This window comes from Lutjanus erythropterus, chromosome 2, assembly GCF_056507025.1.
Source record: "Lutjanus erythropterus isolate fLutEry1 chromosome 2, fLutEry1.hap2, whole genome shotgun sequence".
NCBI classification, from domain to species: Eukaryota; Metazoa; Chordata; class Actinopteri; order Lutjaniformes; family Lutjanidae; genus Lutjanus; species Lutjanus erythropterus.
In genome coordinates this window covers 39,972,277-39,994,662 of record NC_139318.1, presented here as the reverse complement: position 1 = coordinate 39,994,662, position 22,386 = coordinate 39,972,277, and the positions used below count along the sequence as shown (strand labels likewise).

The 22,386-nt window shown below is 37.3% G+C and overlaps 1 protein-coding gene across 1 annotated transcript; it reads right to left on the bottom strand.

Annotated features, from left to right (window-relative positions):
* Window positions 1–4,832: 4,832 nt before the first annotated feature.
* On the bottom strand, window positions 4,833–13,141 carry pdhb (pyruvate dehydrogenase E1 subunit beta). Its single transcript, XM_084739489.1, has 11 exons — window positions 13,034–13,141; window positions 12,879–12,938; window positions 11,783–11,890; window positions 11,495–11,557; window positions 11,353–11,388; window positions 10,183–10,373; window positions 9,899–9,993; window positions 7,831–7,941; window positions 7,401–7,492; window positions 7,170–7,311; window positions 4,833–5,913 (listed from the first exon to the last, which is right to left on the bottom strand). Exons 1-11 carry the CDS (start codon window positions 13,070–13,072, stop codon window positions 5,768–5,770), a joined length of 1,083 nt encoding a protein of 360 aa, XP_084595615.1. The 5' UTR covers window positions 13,073–13,141; the 3' UTR covers window positions 4,833–5,767.
* Window positions 13,142–22,386: the final 9,245 nt, after the last annotated feature.

Below are 22,386 nucleotides of genomic sequence, written 5' to 3'. Positions count from 1 at the left end.
ACCTGTAACATTTTGTTTTATAGTTTTTTTTTGTTGTTGTTTTTGTTTTTTTTACAATGTTTCCTGGTAATTCACTATAAAGGAAATTATATTAAATTTTCAAATCTTAGATAAGTTTCTAGACAGAAACACGTGATTTGGTACTAATTATAGGGACGCGTGAGAGAATACTAGGAAATTTGACACTTGACAATAATGTAATAATAATAATTTGAAATAATAATTTCGTAATCTGGAAGAAAAAGATTAAAGCCACAGTTTAACATAACAAAGTCAATATTATGAGAATAAAATTGCAGTTATAGGTAGATTAGATCAGTATCAGGCCTTGGAACATTTGTCACATCCAGCAGCAATCTGACACACAAGCCAAGTGTTAATTATAACTAGGGGTGATAACAATTAATTGAAGCTCAATAAATTGGTTGGCAGATCAAGTAAAAAAAAAAATGTAATCACTCGACCATCAAATAAAGATCTAATATGTAGGCCTTTATGCATTTGTTTTTTTTTTCAGTAATACTTTTTTTTTTAATTGATCATTAATGTTACCAATGACTGATTAAGGAAAGTGCTAATTTCTAGTTCTAATTAATAAATACATTTAATGGCTGCTGACGGTTATTTTTAACTTTTCTTCATCGATCCTGTTCGGGTCGACAGTAAGTAAAGCCTGTGACCACAAAAAATTACTTTAAATCTTTTTCCACCAACTTGGAACTGGCCTTGTTCAGTTCAAGCACCTAATTTTTAACCGTTTGGAGCATTTCCACCAAAAATAAATGCAGAACCTGGAAGGTTGGTTCCCAGCTGGAACCAAAAAAACTGCAGGTTTTCTTTTGGGTGGGTCATATTCTACAGGTCAGCGTGCAACGTTCTCCGTTTGATTGCAGTGGTTCTGCTCACTGGTGAACACGGCGGCTGGTTCACTAGTTAGCCCCAAGGTTCCATGTATCTTGAACAGAATAGTTTTCAAGATCCAGACTGATTTTTTTTTTCTTAAGTTTTTAAACTTTACACTTCACAAACAGTAAAACTTGTGTATATTAGTTAGAGCCCAACTACTGTATTATTTCTGAGAGTTCCTTTTTGAACATTGGGCTTTATCTCAGAATATTCCTGTGTAATTAGTACCAAATTGCCAATGGTATTTTTTATTTTATTTTTTTTACTACAATGACTGATGTTTGGCCTTCACAAGGGAAAAAAACTCCACATGGGGTGAACAGTGCACAAAGGAAAGTACATTACAGATGAGTGAACAGCAGGAGTCTCTTCTGTTGAAGCTGTATGATGGAAGTTATTTTCTAATCCTGATAAGGGTTGAAATTTCCTGATTAAAAGTGACCGCAGCTCTTTTAGTTCAGAGTTTGGTTCTTCTGACACAAAGTAATGTTTATTTACTCACAGGAACAGAAAACGGCTTGATTTTTTTTTTCTAATTCTGACACTGTGGATGTTTCTGTTTAAAGTTGTGCGTTTGAAACAGTTTCTTTGAGCCGAGTGGAGGCACACCTGAGAAAAGGACCTGGAATTCATTATCATTATTATTATTATTATTATTATTATTATTATTATTATTATTATTATTATTTTTGATGGCCGTAGTGAACCCAACAGGATCAAGCCTCTGGTGTGCTCGTCTGAAGCATGCTGAGGTCTTTGTGCTGTGTTCACGTCATGTGCGAGTGTTAATATTATCTGACAACTCAAGAGGGTCGTATAATTACAGTGTGTCATGTGAGGGTTAAAAATACTGTCAGTTGACAATAAATCACCATAACCGCTAAATAACCATTAGAACAGACAGTGATTAACAATAAACAATGATTAATGTTTGGTTTTCAGGCCTTTACAGATTATTAAGTGCCAAGATGTTCAGCTGGTAATGACATGAACACAGCAGTAGAGCCACGTCAAAGTAAATTTTGTTAAAAAAATAAATAAATCTGACTTTATTCTTTTTCTTCAAATTCAGACATTTCTCAGATTTTTTTGTAACTCTTAATTTGGTAGTCTAATCTCTGAAAAATCCTAATAATTTCAAATAAAGGATTATTTAATATGGTACTAATTATGGTGAAAATAGAGACAAAATTCAATTGATACGTTATCGCTAAGAGAGTGTAGTTCATCATTTAAAATAAAGGTCAGCTGTACATGGGCAGAATGTGATTTGTCTGTAGATGAAGAAACAACAAAGTTTACAGTTTTTTCCTATAATCAGTGCCAGATAATATGATTCTTTTACAGGAAATTATCATAAAATTAAAGACTCATAAAATAAATGGTTTTAATGATCCTGATCTGTGGCATCCACTGAATTATTCCACCATTTACAAAAACTTGGCTGAACTTTTTCTCTCCTGGTCAGAAGATGAGTTTATGAACCAGGAGATGCTGTAATATACTGTAGTTTGATTTGTAACGAGCGGTTTGTTTTCTGAGTTTCTCAAAGTTTCTTTAGAAAATGTTTATATTTTTATGTTTTACTTGAGGAGGACTGTGTTTTTCTGACTGTTTTTGACGGTTTCTGGTGTTCAGCGAGTCCGATGAAGATTATCAGATCCTGCTGGTTCTTGTAAGTTTGCCAATAAAAACGTTTAAGGCTTCACCTGGTTTTCAGCTTTCTCTTTTTCTCTGTCAGTGACTCAGTCAGGTGTTACATATCTGAGGCTTTCACAACTTACTACTTTTTATTTCACTTCAAGTTATTGTGTTTATTTGGCCACATGGGAAACATTTAGATGTTTACTTTCTTTTTTATTTAGCCTTAATTGTACTTGATTTTTCTGGGAATAGGTGAATAACTTGTCCATTAACTGGGACAAGAATCAATGCAGTATATAATGAGACTGTACATTAGTTTAATCTGTGATTATTTCTGATCTGTTTTAAAATTAAGTTTATGAGTTAATCCAAATTTAAAATTAAGCAGAGCTCTTTGGCACAATTAAACACTAATCTATTTAGTAAATCTAAAGTTTATTGATGTAAACCTAAATAAAACAGAGGTTCATAAATATGGAGATGCTTGCCTGCCCAAATTTAAATACATAAATAAATAAATAAATAAAAGTTCTTGTAGGACCTCTAAGTGTAGAAGAGGAGACAAACCATTAACTTTTGGCTGCTCTAAAAAAAAAGGCATTTTGTTTGCTAGCTAAAAAAAATCACAAAATGTTACATTGTGAGCTAGTGAAAAAGTTAACAAGTTTTAAAAAATGTGACATTGTTTGCTAGCTAGCTAAAAAGTTAACAGAATGTTACACGGTTTCTGAGCTAGCTTAAAAGTTAAAAGAACATTACATTGTTTGCTAGCTAGCTGAAAAGTTAACAGAATGTATACTGTTTGCTAGGTAGCTAGAAAGTTAACAGAACGTTACATTACTAGCGAGCACATACAAAATGTTACACTGTCTGGCTAAAAAACGTGTTGGCCTCCTTAGCCTCCTCATGATGGCTTGGCAGAGAACTTTTTTTGCTACCCGCCCCCGACACAGCTACCGTCCAATCATAGCTTAGCAACCGTTGCCAGGCACAGCGAGACCTGTCGAACTAATCTTATGTTGTCCAGTACAAAAAGCACAACAGCAGCAGTTTATGAAGGCGTGATTCAAATGTAAAGATGGGATTAAAACAATGTGTTTGATCAGCTCATATGTTAGCAGCAACCGTCTCCGTTTTTACTTACAGAAGATTCCAACGGTTGGTTCTTTGGAACCCCAGACCTGCGAAACTCTCGCGAGATTTATATACGTTCTTCTTTTTGTTTGTTTGCTTGTTTGTTTAGTTTTGTTTTTAACAATGAGACAACGCCTTGGTTAAAATCTGCATAAATTTGGAGACAAAAACGACTTGGGTTACCTTCTTTATACGACGACATAGACCTTTCTTCACGGCAGCCATATTGATATGAAATCTTAGAGTAAACACAGGTGTTGTTTTGATACTATTTAAGGTCCCCTTCAGATTCTGTCCACCAATTAAGGTGGCTATATTGTTTTTACTCTACTACACATATTCTAAACTTTTAGTCACTGGCTAATTTACATTCAGATCAATAACCCAAAATATAATCAAGTAAATTATAGTGTAATATTATGGATAAATATAAATATTTCTTTATCTCTTTGTGAAATTCACAAGCTACCCATCAGTATACTGTGTGTGTAGAGTGATGTACATTTTCATGATGCATAAATAATTATAGTTCAATAATATATATTATGTTTAAATTCTCCTGGAGTCACTTTCACTGAAAAAAAAAAAAAAAATTCATAATGATCTGCCATTTGTTGGCATCTCTGCAGGACTACAGTACTTCATTATTGTATTGTATATTGGACATTGTACATGGCCATATTGGAATTTTAACAATATTCCAATTAATGGTGCGGCCCTCATTTCTACTAGGTGGTACTAGTACTTCTACTTAAACATCCGAGTACTTCTTCCACCACTGAAACTGAGCGTCATTTCTTTGGCAGGAATTAACACATCAGCTAAAAACTGAAAGCCAGTGATTTCTTGTTTGATAAAAGTTCCTTTTTGTGATTCTGATCTGTCCTCACCCCACTGAGGTGTTACTCTAACGTCATTTGTGACCTCCACAGCTCAAAATACCAGACTGAAACCTTCACATCACCCCGTGGGCCGACAGAAAACACATCTGAGATCACGACCACCTTTGAAGAGTCAGACTGCCGCTATGACTCACATGTACAAACCAACCGATCCCACAGCAGAGACTTCTACCTGAAGTAAACCGGATGGATTCCTGAGGACAAAAATAACACCAACATGATGTTGTGAAAGAATGAAGCAGCATGAAGGACTGAAAGGTTTTTATTTCTGTAACAGATTAATTTACAGCAACAAAAACATCCACAGAGCTGCTGCAGCTACAATAAATATTCCCGACCACACTCCACCTCCAGCACTCTGCTGGTTCATTCTTCTTCACTGCTGCCTTTAGAGACGAACCAAGTCAGTCAGTGCGAGGAGTTACGTCAATATACTGATTTTATGTTTTGGTGGTTAGAAATATGTGGAAGTTTAATAACAACAAAACTACTGAGAGCAAAAATTGAGTTTCAACCAGTTTGCAAGTCTAGATTTGAGAGCAGGAGCAAACCATTTTCACCAGCTGTTTTATCAGATTAAGTGCTTTTCTCAACATTTAGTTTGAGAAATTAACTCTTTTTCCATGTGACAAAATTAAAAAAGGTTTGGCATGTGTCAAATAAATACCTTAAATACATAAAATGCCGTCTGAAGTTAGAAATTTTCCTAATTTATTTCATCTGGAGGAGGTGCAGAAATTATTATTTTTTTTAATGATAAACTCGCAGACTGATCAAATCCTGACATTTCTCTGTGCTCTCAGCAGGTTTGTTGTTATCAAACATCCCAGAAACACAGAAAAGTCTAGAGGATAGAATAGCTTTTATTCTGAAGGGGGAAGAAGTGGATACAGCAGCCAGAGTCACACACAGAGTTCGGTCAAGTTTGTGACCGACTAAGAGAAGCAGTGACGTAAACTGAACCCTGTGTGTCCACCACTCTGGGTGCAGATAAAGAGCTGTGCGCATTATTGACCAACATCTGGCTGGAAACATTTAATCTGGAGCGTTTGTAAAGGACCCGTTTGGCTGTTATTTACACATGGTTCAAATGTTTTACCAGACGACGTTTCCGCCGTCTGTGTGAACAAGACAAAGAGGATTCAGGAGAATTTATCCTGTGTGTGTGTATGTGTGTGTGTTCAGACGTTGAGGGTCTTTTTGACAGAGAAGATGATGTCTTTGATCTGCGGCAGGCTGTTGTCCTCCAGGATTTTGGCGTACGGCATGGGGATGTCGACGCCCGTCACCCTGGTGGCCGGAGCGTCCAGGTAGTTGAAGGCGGGGCCTGAAAACACACAAAGCCAGTTTAAGATTTTATTTTAATCCCCTCAAATCCCCAAATTGTCTTCAAGCTCAAAGTTGATTTTTCACGCCATCAAAAATCTTTAGTGCTGTTTATTGTTTTGGTTGTCAGGTTTTGGAGATATCACATAACAGTTACAGAATTTTTGTAATATGTCTGAGCAGAACACCCATTTCAAACCTGACACCAGCATCAGTGTACAGAAACTTATATGACAGTATTCTGAATTTGGATTAAACTAATTTTTAATACTTTTTAGATCCTTACTATTACATACATACATAAGACCCCAAACAATATAGTTAGAAACAAATCAAGACGTTTCAAGTTTAGCCTTCCAGTTTGTTTTGTCGGTCCACTGACAGACCAGCCAATCACAGAGATCTATACAAATTGAATGATTCAAGGGAAAATGGGAGCGTCCTTCATATTTATGTTGGCGCCCAGTGCTCACGGTGCACAGGTGGGATTTTCATTCAAATTAAGCCGCAAAAGAAGTTGTTGGTATTTTGGTGGAAAATGGGTCTTGGATTTTGCACTGAGAACACCCCATGATTCCAGTGCATCGTTATTCTGCAGACAATCTTATGATTTTGTCAGCAGACGAAGCAGCAGCAAGAACGTCAGTAAAACAGTCTGCATTAACTTATAAATCAATATGAATTATTCCCTGCAGCCGTCTGAAGGCAGCAGGACAGATGTATTGATGAATCTGCAGTACCATCACACACAACTGCTCACTGTGTTAACCTTAGAGCAGCAGTTGCTCAGTCTGCAGGGACTTCGCTTGGGAGGTCTAATCAAATCCAGCTTGGCCCATTGTCACTTTGCGCTGCTGCACAAACATGAACCAAAATAGCATCTGCACTCGGAAACACCCACAGGCTATGTTCCCAAAACCTACTACTTGGTGATTGCACGGTTAAAAGAAGGCTAAAAGTTTTCAACAGCGATATAAGTTTTAAAATGGATCAGTGATGCAGCCAGAGAGAAAACAGAAAGCAAGTCTTCTTCCTTCATATCCCTTCCTTCAGTCCCTTCTCTTGGGCACAAGACTCTAAATATTGTGCGTTCTATTGGCTTCTTGTTAATATCCTGTTGTGTTTGGGTGAAGCTTTGACAAAGATCAACTCACCTACTGTATGTCTGAGTGACAAAAAAAACAAAACACTTCATCAAGCTAACAAAGCAGCAATGTCACAAATGCAAAGTATGAAATGCAGCCACTCAGCTGTTACCTTCCATGATCCTGGCACAGATCTCAGCTCCAACACCAAACTGAGGCCAGCCGCCCTCCACCGTCACCAGGTGGTTGGTCTTCATCACACTGGTCTCAATACTCTCCACATCCAAAGGACGGATAGTCCGCAGGTTGATCACCTGACATAAACACAGACAGGAAGTAGTTAACAGGCCGCTGAACACAGGCCATCTGTGTCAGATAACTACAGGTGTGCTCCTTCCTCTACCTCACACTCGATTCCCTCCTTGGCGAGGACGGCAGCAGCATCCAGGCAGAAACCGACATACCGAGAGTGACCCACCAAAGTGACGTGCGTACCTGAAGAAGAACAAACAGGTTCAGGATGACAACAGTGACACAGACGGATCTCTGACATCCGAGCTCTGATCTCACTTCCTGTTTCCCTTCAAATATCATCACCATGTTAGTGTCTGACAACAAGACACACAAAGGCTCAGTTTCTAACTTTTAATCGATGGTAATGACATGATTTTCCATAAAACACAATCACAGACTGGAAACACTCGTCTGTTCAGCCTCCGCTGATCAATATCAACCTCATTATGCTGTTTGTTGTTGAACAGTCGGTGCAGTGAGTCATCACAGTGAGGCGGACAGGCTGGTACCATCGTGTCTGCACAGAGACAGAGTCTCACCTTGTCTCTCTATCTTGGCCTTGCCGATGGGAATGGTGAAGTCTTTGGACTGCGACTCCTCCGACATCTCGAAGGGAACACCGTACATCAGCTCGTTCTCCAGGAACACAACTGTAACAGACACACAGAGGCTGAGTTCAGTGACACTTCATGCATCTTGGCATGGATCACACAGCGGTCTAATCTTTAATAAGGTTTAAATCTTTCATGGGGTGTAAATACATCCAAGAACAATCAAGACTGCTTGCTCAAACTGGGGTTGTAATAATACTCAGTATCACAATAAACTGTGATAAAATTCCCAATGATTAGTATTGTTTCAAATTTTAATTACTCTGCTTGATTACCATGCTTTAAAAAAAAATCACAGCACATATTGTCAAGCATCAATCAAAGTTGGCAACAGGTGCCAGGTGCAGGTGCAGCAGCAGCTTGTGTTGCCGTCTATGAAAACAATGACTTCGCAAAGTACATCATATCGTTTGAAATCACCGCGAGGAGACTGAAATCTGCGTCTCAGTACTTTCTGAACTTAAATTTTTCAGCACAATTTAATAATACTGTGATAATACTAATTACTATGATGATTCTGGTCAAAAGAATTGTGATTTTTTTTTATCATTTCATCTCCAGCTAAAACCTCAGGATGTGGTTTGAGACCAGGGTTTCCTTTAGCCAGCACGTCATGTTTTCATCATGTCTGGCAGATGACATAAACATAACATAACATAAACTGACAAAATGTCTGGTGGAAAATATGCCAAACAGACCGTATAGAATATATAAAATAAGAGCAGTATATTTAAAAGAAATCTTTGTTCTTTACTTGTGATTATTTTTTATTCAATACTGAAGTTTGCTGCACGTTCTATGTTCATAGAGCTGAATTAAACAGTGAATTGCAAGAATGTCATTAACTAACAGGTCTGTGGCACATCCACAGTACTGAAAGGATGTTAAATTAGCTTTAACTTTTTATTTTGTTATATATCATCACTTCCCCTATCTGTCTAGATGAGTAAAGGAAACAGAAAATAATTTGACATGATAGGTGTAGTTCTGCCAAAATGATGCCTGGCCACTTTTTTTTCCCTCCAAGAAAGGAAACAGAATATTCACAGCTCATATAATCTGTCTTTTAAAGTGTTAGATGATCAAATCGTCACTAAAGCACATGACCTCGATCAGACAGAGCGCAGTTTGTGCAGTGAGAGGAGCTGCAGCAGACAGGAAGACTGAGGACTGACTGTTGTGTAATACTCTCAACATGATGAAACTGCTCATAAGGTCAGACTAACATTCGATCGCGTGGTCAGTGATAGTTGACTAATGTATGAAAACTTGCCAAGAACTTGGCAAGAACTCTGGAATACCATCAATTCTAGCTAGAGGCCGTTAAGCTTATTTGTCACGAATCCACTCCAAGGGTCTGTTGGGTATCACAACATCCATTTAAATGACACTGAAATTAGTTTATGTTTTCTATGTCACTTGAGACAGAAAGAATGACAACAAAAGCAACAAACAATCCTGGTGTCCTGGTAGTTTAACTGGGCAGAACAATTACAGGCTGCAAACAAACCCAACTGTCCCATCATCATGGTAAAACATTACAATGCTTAAATAGCAAAATCTTAGAGTAGATGACCACAGCCATCCTCTAAATCACTACTTTCAGCTACTGCTATCAGGGCAAAGGTATAGAGTCCCAGAGCAAAGAAAGATATCTGCAGAAAGACATTTATTCCTGTTATCATAAACTTAATCAGTGAGGACAGACTTTTTAAAGTCAGGCTGCAACACACAGAGTACTTTACATCTATATATTCTTCTCTTAACCCTGACTCAGTCCTCACTATCATGCTCTTTTTAATGCAACTTTTATTGTGTCTCTATGAAAATATACTTTTAATGTATTTTGTTCGGATGTGGGATGTTTAATGTACCTTTTTTTTCTGCACATGTAAGCAAAGATATGAAGTGCTGTCTAAACAACTTGCTAGCTATTGTCTCTTTGTCTCGCCCCAGGTTGTCTCTCTCTGTCTCGCTCTAAGGTGTGGCAACTCACCAGGGTTGTCGTCTCTGATGGCCGACTTCAGGAGGCCTTTGGCATCTTCTGAGTTCCAGGGACTCACGACCTTCAGACCTGGACAGTGACCATACCTGTGGACAGACACAACAACCACACCGACACCACCGATCATCATATTTGATTTTCTAACTGCTCGTGTTTCTTGACCTGTCGGACATCTGTTTTCCTGAGATCTCAGCTGTTAGTTTGGTGATTTCATGCAGGATTACGAATTTAGCTTAAGTAAAAACAGTAACAGTATGAGGTGTAGGTGAACGCACCATGCAGCGAAGCACTGCGAGTGCTGTGCGGCGACACCTGCTGAAGCGCCGTTGGGTCCTCTGAAAACGATGGGCACCGGCTGCAGACCGGCCGACATGTAGTAGGTTTTTGCCGCAGAGTTGATGACCTGATCGATGGCTTGCATGGAGAAGTTAAAGGTCATGAACTCACAGATGGGTCTCAGGCCGGCCTGTGGAGGACAACAGTTTAATATTAGTGAGAGCTGCAGGAGAAAAAACACCTAAATACAACTAAGTTTGATAGAAGTATTTATTCTCTTTCGACAACATATTTAAATACAATATCTGTTATAGTATTGAAAGTCCCGAACTATAAAGACAATGATCTAAGTGCTCATTTAAGACCTGAGTTCAGCTGAGTCTTCTTTGTCTGAAGACAAGTTTGATTTGCAGCAAAACCGGACAGTTTTCAGTGACTTTTTCTGGCATGGTTTCAAAAAAGGTATCGAGTATTGTTTTTTCTACTAAAATTGCATCAGAGCTTAAAATTCTATTATTATATCTATTATTGTGACAACTCTATAACATAATACTATGGACATGTGTGCACAGAGGAATCATTATATTTAATCCAAAGAGTTTCTGAAGAGTAATCAGGTGTGTTGTTGTGGGTGATCATATAGTGTGATAAGTGAATGGTTAATTGACTATGAAAATAATCGCAGGTTGCAGACCTAAATGTGATGGTATATTTATTCAAAATCTTGATTCATTTTGTATGACAACACATGCAGTTGTTTATTTATGTATTTAACAGTAATAAGGTAATGGATAGGTCAGTTTATTCAATATTCTGTACTTGACTTGTTGTTGAAACTGCCTTTTTGTCCCATGTTTATATAATTTACTGGGCATGCAGCTCAGCCCTCTCTGAGCTGTTTTACATACTAATGATGCTCATGTTAGTTTGAGCTTGGCTAACTTAAGTTGGACAGTTAACCAGAAAATAACCAACAAACTGCCAAAGCTTCTCCAGTGAATTAAAATTTTTGAAGTTGTGTTCTTCACAAACCAAAGCATAAAGTAATGTGGTTAGAGAATAAAAGTAAAAGTAAATTTCTAATCAACTGACTACAAATACAACTAGTTTTTCAATGATATTGTACTTTTAAGGATTGTTTTGTCATGCGCATGGAAAAAAAAACTCACCATGGCGGCTCCCACTGCGATACCGGCAAAACCCATCTGCACAACAGTGAGACACAAAAATGTTAACAGCTGAGAAATGTTTCTCCAAAGGAGTGTTTTCATCACAAAGCTAACACTGTGTACAACAATGTTAGTGTCTCACCTCTGTAATCGGAGTGTCGATGATACGTTTGTCTCCATATTTCTTCCACAGACCCCTGCTCACCTACACACACAAATATGGGCTATTACTGTAAAGAATTAGGCCAGTCAACCAATTATATAACATTCCTTGTTCTTGATTAATTTTATAGTACACACACAAATATGACCAGAGATTCTCCAACTATGCCACATCTGGTCTCATCACTGGCTAGTTGGCATCTCAGCATGATGATGGACTGAAATAAGTCAACTTGTCTTCACCGTGTTCTACTGAACGTCTTCTCACCTTGTAGGCTCCGTCGTACTGAGCCACCTCTTCACCCAGCAGGAACACACGCTCGTCCCTCTCCAGCTCCTCGTCCATCGCCTGGTTCAGGGCATCACGGACCGTCACCTGACAAAAACAACAGTCAGTAACTGACCCACTGCTGTCACCCAGAGGACAGAGGTTATCCTCTTTCCTTTCACATGCCATTTTATCCTGTTAGCAAGCTCTGCACACTCTGATTTTTTTCCAGTTTAAACACAATATCCTGACAATTTGTACAGATTTAATAAAGACTGTTTGGAAAAACATTTCCATTAGAACACTAATCAAAATTTAATTTAATGTCATCAAAGGAGCTTTCTTTGTTACAGTTAGTTTTTTACTACTATAGCAATACTTGTTTTGTGCTGCATTTGCATGTGTACTTTCCACATGTATTCAGTATAAACAAATGAATAATATTTCAGTGTAAGAAAGACCTCAGGCTCTAGTGGTAATAAGATTAATATTCTGATAATTATACTTGTATGATGACAATATTTTAAATCCCACACGTTTGTTTTTATAGGGCTGGAAGTAGATCTGAAATGATTAGTTGATTAATCAATTAGTAGTCAACTGTTCAATTCATTGCCAAATATTCTGATAATCAATGAATTACCCTAACCTTAAATCTTACCAATACTGACAAGTGAGTGACTGGTGAACTCCAAATCTAAATTTATTTAGACGGACATCTTAAATATTTAATGAAGAAATAAAATATGGTAGCCTGTATCATACATTAAACTGGACTGGTAACGTTTTTCTTTATGGTTTTAATGTGTGATGTTCCAGTTCACGGTTTAATTTGTACAGTCAGTGGTTCATCCAAACACTATCAGGTTTGACATGATGTGACATCCCGCATCTCTGCTCAGTGACCGGACAACGGCCGGAACCATTAAAATGAGAAAGTACCAACTCCGAATAAATAACCACTGACTGACTGTGAACTGTCAGCTGTGCTATGTCATTAACTTGCACTCTACGGCTGAATTAACACAAGAAACAAACAGCCAACAGCAGCTGAACTGTTAGCTGCACAGTTAGCCTGCTAGCTGCTAACACTGACCTGCACAGCGGCCGGAGTGCTCCTGTGAAACTCCCGCCGCCCCAGAGCCGACACAGCATTCTGTAAACAGACACAGAGACGCCATTAATGTCGTTAATCATCCACAACCAAAGAACGACGATAAAAAATAAATAACTTTTGAAATAATCCCACACCTTTCCTGTGCGGAGAAAGCACCTCAGGGACGCCGCCATGTTGAACCTGTCCTCTGCCGGAGAGAAGGCGGGGCTCTACGAGGTCATGAGATTTCTACCAATCAGAGCTGCAGTTTACGAGTCGGCCGGAACGCGTCATAATACCGAGCCAATCACAGCGGTTCAGAGGAGACGGAGGCGGGAGGAAATCCAGACTGGAAAAAATGAAAAAAATACACCCAAGGACACTGACTGCGCTGTCATGTGTATGGAAGATCAATTCAGCCAAGAGAAAAAAAATGCTAAAATATAATGAATAATAAATGTAAAAATATTGACTAAATAAAGTTTTTTATTAAAGTGTCTTTGATACATTTTATGCTTGGATGCCATTGTAGTCAATAACTAATTAATATGTCTATTCAGTAAATATATAAATTCTTGTAGATATAGCCATATAGAAACGAGAAGTAGAGTTGATTATTTTATTTTAAAAAGGCCTTGTTTCACATGACTGTTTCCTAATTTATTTCCCAGGTCTTTTTAGTAGAAGATGAATAGAAGGCAACACGCACACAACTTGCTGGGTTTCTTTCATGTGAATCAATTTTTTTTTAATTTTTAACATTTTATTTATTTATTTATTTAAATTTATTTTTTTTTCTTTTTCTTTTTCTTTTTCATTTTTCTTTAACTTTACTTTTACTTTTTTTTTTTGTCATTAAGACACATGTAAAGAGAAGTACAGTCATCTAAATGAGGGGGAAATAAAATCATGAGTAACAGCCTTTAGATTTTTACTGGATAAAACGCAGCTGATCTTGAAGCTGCATAAAACAAGACAAACAATCAGATCATTACTTTAAGCCACTTCTGTGGTTGTTCATCGCCTAATTTTACCATGATGAGAAACACAAAAGCAGCCGGGCTGTCACTGCTGCTGCTGCGCTGAACAAAGTGTCATTGAGTGCATGTGAAAAAACCAGTCGGGGAAACACCAAATATAGGGGAAGAAACAGGAGTCTGTATGTTTCATCAACCAGGAACACTGAAGACACACAGGAGACAGAGTGAGGGAGAGGACAGTCCTCCACATCCAGAGACATCAGCATCAAAGTTAATCTTTCTGAGGGTAAGACGACCAGACTTTCATCTCTTTTCTCCACATCTTCAGTGTTCTCCTTTAAACACACAGCAGATCAGACAAAGTAAAACTTGAATCCACTTTGGAAGAAACAGAGACATAATATTTAAAAAAGAGCACTCAAGTAGAAAAAATGTAATTATTATAATAGAATTCTAATGATATTAATATTCAAAGATTTTTAAGACTTTTAAATATTTCTTCTTGTTCATATTGCTCCTATTTTCTCCTATTTATAATGCTTATTCACTTATTCTATATTTATTGTTTTTTTCTTGATGCTCTTTCTGTTTTGCTGTCCACTTTGCTGCTTTAACACTGCAAATGTAAAGGAAGCTGTAATTGTGTGCATCCTCAGTCAAACAGTGCCGATATGAACCAGAGTAAGTGAGATAAATGCAAAAATAAAGGAACACTTTAAAAAAAAAAAAAAAAAAAAAGTTTAAGAGCATCAGAAGACGGAGATTAAAAATGTCCCGTTTGTTTATGTGAAATATATAATGGAGTATTACTGATGAATTTGCATTTCTCTGTTGGGTATATTTTCTTTAATAAATAAACCAGATGACACAGTGAGCAGCCACTACTGTGTGTTTGCAACCTCTTACAGCTTAAAGGGACAGTTCACCCAAAAATTCAGTCATTATCTACTCACCCTCACACAGATTGAAGGTTTGGTTTTTTTAGTCCACAAATCACTGCTGGAGTTTCACAAGAAAACAATGTTCCCAAACAATGTAAGTGAATGGTGACCAGTTTTCAAACATAAAAAAACAACAGAATAAAAACATAAAATGCCTCCATGCTGCTTGTCTTGTCATTTACATGCACAGTCTGAACTGGCTGTGTGTGGTGCGACGGAGTTAAAACAGCATGTTGGGACTTTAAGGAGACTTGGATTATGCCAGATGAACAGTATGGAGGCATTTTATGTTTTTTATGTTTGAAAACTGGTCACCGTTCATTTAAATTGCTCTGGAGAGTAAGTAAAGTGAGACATGTCTACGGCTGATATCTCAAAACTCTGCAACGCACATCAAAACTATCTAGATCAGTTTTTCTCAAACTTTTTATACCACGTACCACCTCAGACAATATTAGCCTCTCCAAGCACGACCTTCATGACTGAGGTTAAAATACAATAGCGCAGACAACCTTACAGTTCACGCACGATGCAGGTTTATTTCTAATAAATCCAGCTCCAAACTGGAAGTAACTCAGATTTGATCTCCTCACCGTTTTACATTGTTTGACGGTAGCAGGTTTAGGGAACATGAGTGGCCACTGCTCGAAATGTTCTCCTCCCGATCTGCACTTCTCTTCATGATACTTCCAGTTCTGCGCCACAATTTCAGTGTTTTTGAAGCGTTAATTTTAAGTCTCTGCATTTTATCTCCTCTTATGATCTGTCTTATCTGACACTTATGTGCATTCATGATTGTGATAGGCTGATACTGAAACAAAAATACAGGAAATATAAAACTTATTTGAATTACATTTCAGTCATCTCATATCTTAAGAATTTTAATTCAGAATTTTGTATTATCTTTGACAGCAACTGTCAGACTGTTTTTAAATTAATTTATTTCATTTGTAAAAAAAAAAAAAAAAATCTGACATTCCTTCAATTACCACTAGAGGGAGCACAGTTTGAGAATTTAGGATCTAGACTGATAAACAGTACAAGCCAGAGGAAAAATATGACTTTTTGATTTTCAGGTGAACTGTCCCTTTAAATCTTCTGTATTTCTACAGTGCGATCAAAAACTCAGATCACCACAAGCATCTGCAATAAACACAACACTCTCAATTTTCCTGAACCATTTTTTTAATCAAATATTCATTCAGTTGATACAGTTATCACTTCATCACAGCAGGCTTGCTAGATTTTTTTTTTTATTTCAGTATTGATGATGAGGATATTTGCAGCTGCATTAAATGTAGAAGAGATATTTTTTTACCTAAATGTGACACTGGGACAAAACATTTGATGCATCTGTTAACTGTAGATCACCTGCAGATTGAAGAGTGGTTTTTCATAGGAATTTAGTTTTATTCCAGCGCCGTCTCTGAACTTATTCTTCAAACATAAACACACCTCTGGACTCGTCTTCCACACGTCGCGGGTAAAGTGCTGCAGAGAAACATTCTGATACAATGACCATAATGACGATTCAAGACGTGAAGACCAATCGCATCGGACCGGATTGCACTGAACAATTAAAAACAAACGACTTCAGCATCGAGCAGTCAGTTAAAACACAGCTCTGAAAACTTGGACTGTAGCGATCAGAGTCATCAGGCGGCAGGACTCACCTGAGCTCAAGATTCACTACAAAATCTGCTCTAATAGCAGCTCTGTCCGACACACATGCTAACACTTTAGCACACAGGATGTCAGGTGATCACAGGTGAGGGGGATTAAGGTTACTGAAGGTGAAGAAGTGAGAACTTTCACTACAGATGAGCTGTTCTGTTCACCGTTGTTTCTGCTGAGGAGTAAAATAGATCTCGGCCCGGAAGGACACTTTTAAAGGAACAATCCGACCTTTTGGAAACTTTTTTTTTTTTGCTTTCTGATGGAGAAAATTAATTTAAAAATTAAGTTTGACTTTAGAGGTGCTGATGGGTGGATTTTGTCATCTTCAGACTGAGCGAGGCGAACGTTTCACACCGTCTCAGGTCTTTATGCTAAGCTAACGGTTGCTGGCTGTAACTTCCCATTTAACAACAGATGATTGATGATTGATGTTCTCATCTTACACTCCATCAGAAAAGTATGGAGGCGCACACTTCCAAAGATCCAGAGATGCTTAAAAGTATCTCAAAATAATGAGAAACTTTCTCAACTAAGGGGAAACTGTCAAAAGAATTCATTAGTTTCTCAAATAAAGGGAAACTTTCACAAAATAATCACTTTGTTTCTCAAAAGCAGTGAAAAACTTTCTCCAAGTATTGACTTAGTTTCTCAGATAAGGAGAAACTTTCTCCAAGTATTGAAAAACCTTCTCAATAATTAGAAACTTTTTTGGGGAAAAAAAATGAGCCAGCTTACTTATCAAGCGGTGGATTTGTCTGTCTGACTGGTCCATTCTTTGTACAGAGAGAAAAAGGTAGGAAAGAAGAGCAGCTGGACAGACCGACTGAAAAGCTCCAGAAAAAGGTCGTAAATGGAGCCCACAGGGAGAACAGCAGTAAATGTTCATAGAGAAACACTGAACATCTCTGTTCACACAGACAGAGTCTGATCTGAATCATCCTTTTTAACCCCAAAACCAAGAACCTGACATTTAATCCCACTTTATCTTTTCAGGCCTGATTATTTTCAATCATAACACAGGGTGAATTTTTACTGTTTAACAATTTGTCAGTTAATTGATTCGCTCAATGACTGATAATTGTTTGGTCATTTGAAGTCACCTTTTAAGGAAATATTCCAAATATGCTCTGGTTCTATTTTTGTCTAATATGAGGACATCCTGTGTGCTGAAGTGTTACCATCTTCATCAGACAGAGCTTTACATGCAAACTGATGATGTGGAAACAGATTTTTACAATATTTTAACAAAAAAAGAAAAGAAAAAAAAAAAACATTCAGATTTCCATAGGCACAAGGATCCATATGGCACAATAAAATAAACGAATCTCTGTGACAACGACAAATATAAAATACAACAGAATTAAAACAAAACACATATAAAAGTAACAGAAATCAACTCAATAAAGGTCTGAAATTAACCCTAAATGTCCATCATATGAAGGTAAACTGAGCTCTGTGGAGGACGACGACGTTAAAGTCACCAACTCTGGTAACTTTTATGTCTGCAGGTTTGACTTTAGAAGTGAAGAACGAACACGTCTGCTCTTTCCAGGCCGTCAAAGACTTCGGGTCATTTCTAGCCTAAATGTGAAACTTGGTGCAGAGAGACACATGTCTTTGTCCATATTATTTATTTTATTTATTATAAAGTATGTTATCATCACATGATACTGCACTTGTGAGCAGGGACTGTTTTAAAATGGACTCAATACGTAAGTTCTGCCACTAGGGGTCGCTCTCACATTAAAACTTTAACAAAAGATGTAGTTTAATGTTCATGGACGAGGTATCTCAAAATAATGAGAAACTTTCTCAACTTAATTGCTCTGTGAACACGTTTGATTTATCCGATGTATCCCATATTTTTCACAGATGTTATAGCACCTAGCAGCTAGTTGAAAACATGGCACTACCTTGAATAATTTACAGATTTCTCTGCATCTGAACAGTGTCATGTGAGCCTGAAACAAAGCAAAATATTTAACATATGTCTAGTTTTTTTAGACGTTACATATTACGGCTTTAAAATCATCCCTTGGTGATGCATTTAAAGACACTCCAATGTTTAAATCTTATTAATGAGTCATAAATCTGAATTTTTCAAGTCCAGTTTGGGTCAGTGTCTTTAAAATCTGTGAGGTGACGGAGAGGGGCAAAAGTGCGCCTTTATTTTATTTTGTCACTTTAACTATTGATATTTTTTGTGCTTTTGTGCAACATTAATATGGGCGTGTTTTCATCAACACACCTCAACATGAATTATTAGAAATACTAGATTATTTTTAAGGTTGGACTCAGGGGGCTCTGACTGATGATTTGAATCTTCAGCGTTTAAACGGCAGCTGACAGAACATTCATTAACTAGAAGGGCACTCAGAGAGCACAGACCTCCACCAAGGCCAAATGCTCTATGTTAATTAAAGTGGAAAATAATTTGTGCATCCGGCCTGTGATTTGGGTCCGCTCCAAAATTTAATGGATTCTTACTTGACCGACGATTCACCCTTCCACCAAGTTTCATGAAAATTGGGCCGGTAGTCTTTTTTTTTCCTGTAATCCTGCTGACAGACAGACGAACAGATGGTGCTGAGAACAAACAACCCTTGGCAGAGGGAACTATGTTATCAGAAACTCCAGTGCAGGAGAGCAAAGAGAGATGGAGGCTGTGAAAAGCAAAATTTAAAGTTGGTAATTTGTTGCTCTGCAAAAGGCTGCTGTTCAACAGACTGCAACAGTTATCGATTACAAGAATTGATCACTACAGTCCCTGCGAGCATTTAAATTAATAAAGAAACCACACGACTGTAAAGTAATGTTGATTAAAACTAAAGGTTACTAAATGTTGACTGCGATTGATTTCCTCTCTGCAGCAAGTTTCAAGTTTCAGCAAGTTGATTTTCAGAGAAATTACTGAAAGCTACAGAGGAGCATCAGGGCCGAGCAAAACGAGAGAAGGAAGATGTTTCTTGAATTTTGTACTTCAAGGATAAAGTTAAACTGCTAGAATAAAGTCGAAAGGGTATTTCAAATTTATTCTCAACATGTCTAATTTGTTTTTTAAATGCTAACTTTCCTTTAAGCCTGGCCTTAATACTCCTCCACAGACATCAATGGCTGGAAGGCAGGAAATGTAAAAATTGATGAAGATGATCAGCAGTGATGTAAAGAGTGAATTTGATTTGAAGTTAATGGACCCAAACATGCAAAAGCAGAAGTATGTGGAATAATAAGATTTGGTGCAAAGAAGCAAAATCATCTAAAAGTTCTATAATAATAATAATGATGTTTTTTTTTTAATCCCTTGCGACAGTGACTGGTGGAGAAAAAGTTAATTTCAGACCCTCAGTACAATCAGAGCTGAGCGGCTCGTCTCTGTTGATCCACGTTACTCTGATCTGAGACGGTACGGACGTCCGACCACCGGTATCTCCGTCATACAGGCTTTTAGAACAAAAGTGCAAGTTTGACATCGCGTAGAGCAAGGACATTATTTCCAACAGCTGCACCGCCCAGAGTGGCACGACCTACACTTATTTTTCTGCCACATTTAGCAGCCAACTGAATTAAACTGGAACAACAAACGTCCAATTGTTCTCTCTTATTGACATGAGGCAGAACTTATGATTAAGTTAAGACGGCGATAATTTCAATGTAGCAAAAAATGGAGAAAAAGTTAATTTCTTGCATCTTTTAAGTCCAGCAGTTTTACAATATTACTTTCCAGTCCAATCGGAAAAAAAAATCAGGCCGAGAGGATGAGGATACCACATAAGAATATTGATATTGATGCTTTTACTTCCTATAAGTCAAGTTTCCACTCAAACGTAGCGCAAATTGGTGCCAAATTTCCAGAGAATTGGCCAAAGAAAATGCAAATTAACTTGCCTTTCTATCCATCACCATTATGCAAATAATACAAGTTGGGAGCATCAAGATAAACGGCTGGTGGCGCCAAAACGCGACTGGAAATCATTTTAAAATTAATACTTTCTGTCATATTATGTTTTTTGGGTAAGGAACCGTGCATTTAGCAGGATAATGTTCAGTGAGCAGGTCAGTATCATCCTGTACATCATCCCTTATATATCGGTGTATATGTTGTCCAATAGGCACACTTTTTTTGTTTTTTGATAGAGTATGATGCAGACTGTTTTTATTTTTTAATGTTCTTAGTTTTATTGGCAGCATTTTAAGTGTATTTAATCCTTTTGCTATTTGTGATTTTTCTTTTAATTTATACTAATTTATGCCTGGGTGACATTTTTGGACAATAATGTTTTTTGTTAAACGTCACTTTTACTTTTTTGTTATATGTGTTTGAAAGCATTTAAGGGATCGTTGCAATATCACCTGGGATATGAATATGGGAACTTTTTGATTGGTAGCTCCAGTCTTGGTCGGGCTCTACTTAAGTGGAAGCTCCCATGGATGTTAAAGTGTATGTCATGATTTAATCGTTAAATCCGTTTCCACTGCACTTTGTCGTATTTCGCTTTTTAATCTATGCACTAACTTTTCCACCTCAGCCAAGCGTACACGTCTTTGCAGTTTTTTTAATCTTTCCACTCAGATATTTTATGTGCAAAAAAACCAAACAAAAAAAACATGGATGGAAACAATTAATGTAGCATCCTGGATAGCTGCTTCTAGGATTATGTGCTGCTCTTCATTTTGCGCTCTACCTCGCACAAACTACTCGCTCTCGCATGTTTGGTCTGAAACAGCTGTTAAGTCGTTCAGAATGAATCTGCAATCAGGACGTCTCACAAAACTGCTTTGATTGAGGTTAAGGTTTGTGAAGTTTCAGACACACCGCAACAAACATCCTACTTATCAAGTCATTTTTGTCTGTAATTTGAGTCTGATTTTCTCAAAACGAAACAAAAAAAAATGCAAATTTAGTTAAGAAGTTCGAGCTGTTTCAAATGCAAATTAACTTACAGTACCAGAAGTCTGGACAAACCTCTCTTTCAATATCTATTTCTTTTTTCTTTCTTTTTTTAAAGATAAAAGGTTCAGTTTGTACCAACAGTGTGCAAAGCTGTCAAAGCAAAATTTGTCTACTTTGAAAAACCTAAAATAACAAAAAGCAAAAAACTTTTGCACAGTTGGAGGTCGACCGGCAGTTAGGAGAAGTGTGTACCAAAAAAAAGAAAAAAAAAGACTCTCGCACAGATTTAATAACAACAATGTTATTATCTTATCTTACCTTTGATTGCAACAGTGTGCAAAAATCTCTTTTATATTTGGATTCTTAAAAAGCAGAAACATATTTTGCCTTGTTTTCACATTTTTTGCTCACTACATAATTCTATATTTCATATTTTTGATGTTTCCAGTATTAATCGACAAGGTAGAAAAATAATAAATAAAGAAAAGACATTAAATAAGAAGATGATGTGTCCAAACTTTTAACTGGTACTGTAAATGTTTATTTTTTAAAATAAAGTTCCTTTTTGTCCTGATTTTAATATAGCGACTTGCCTTATTTTTCTGCTTTGAAGCTGCAAACACGTCTCTACAAAATTATAGTGTTAATTTTTATTTCTACTCAAAACGCACCAGAATATGTTTTCACTTTTTTAAAGAACTTTTTTGGGACTTAATTATAGACAGAAATAACTTAATGATGGACATTTTTTGCAGCATAGCTCTGTTGATGTTCTGTAGTTGTTCTTTGCCACTGACGTCCTGCAGTGAAACAGTTCCAGTTTCAGAGCCTGCTGACTTCAGAGATGATTTTAAAGAGGGAAAGCTGCAGTCTGGGCCAGTTTCTCTGCTGCTGCTGCTCCAGGATCAGGATTGGTACAGCGCCATGACAGTGTCAGAGCGCTGACGACAGAGTTTTGGATCCAGGAAATCCAACCTCATCATCCAGCAGGATGAAACGTCCACAGTGGCTCCAAAAGT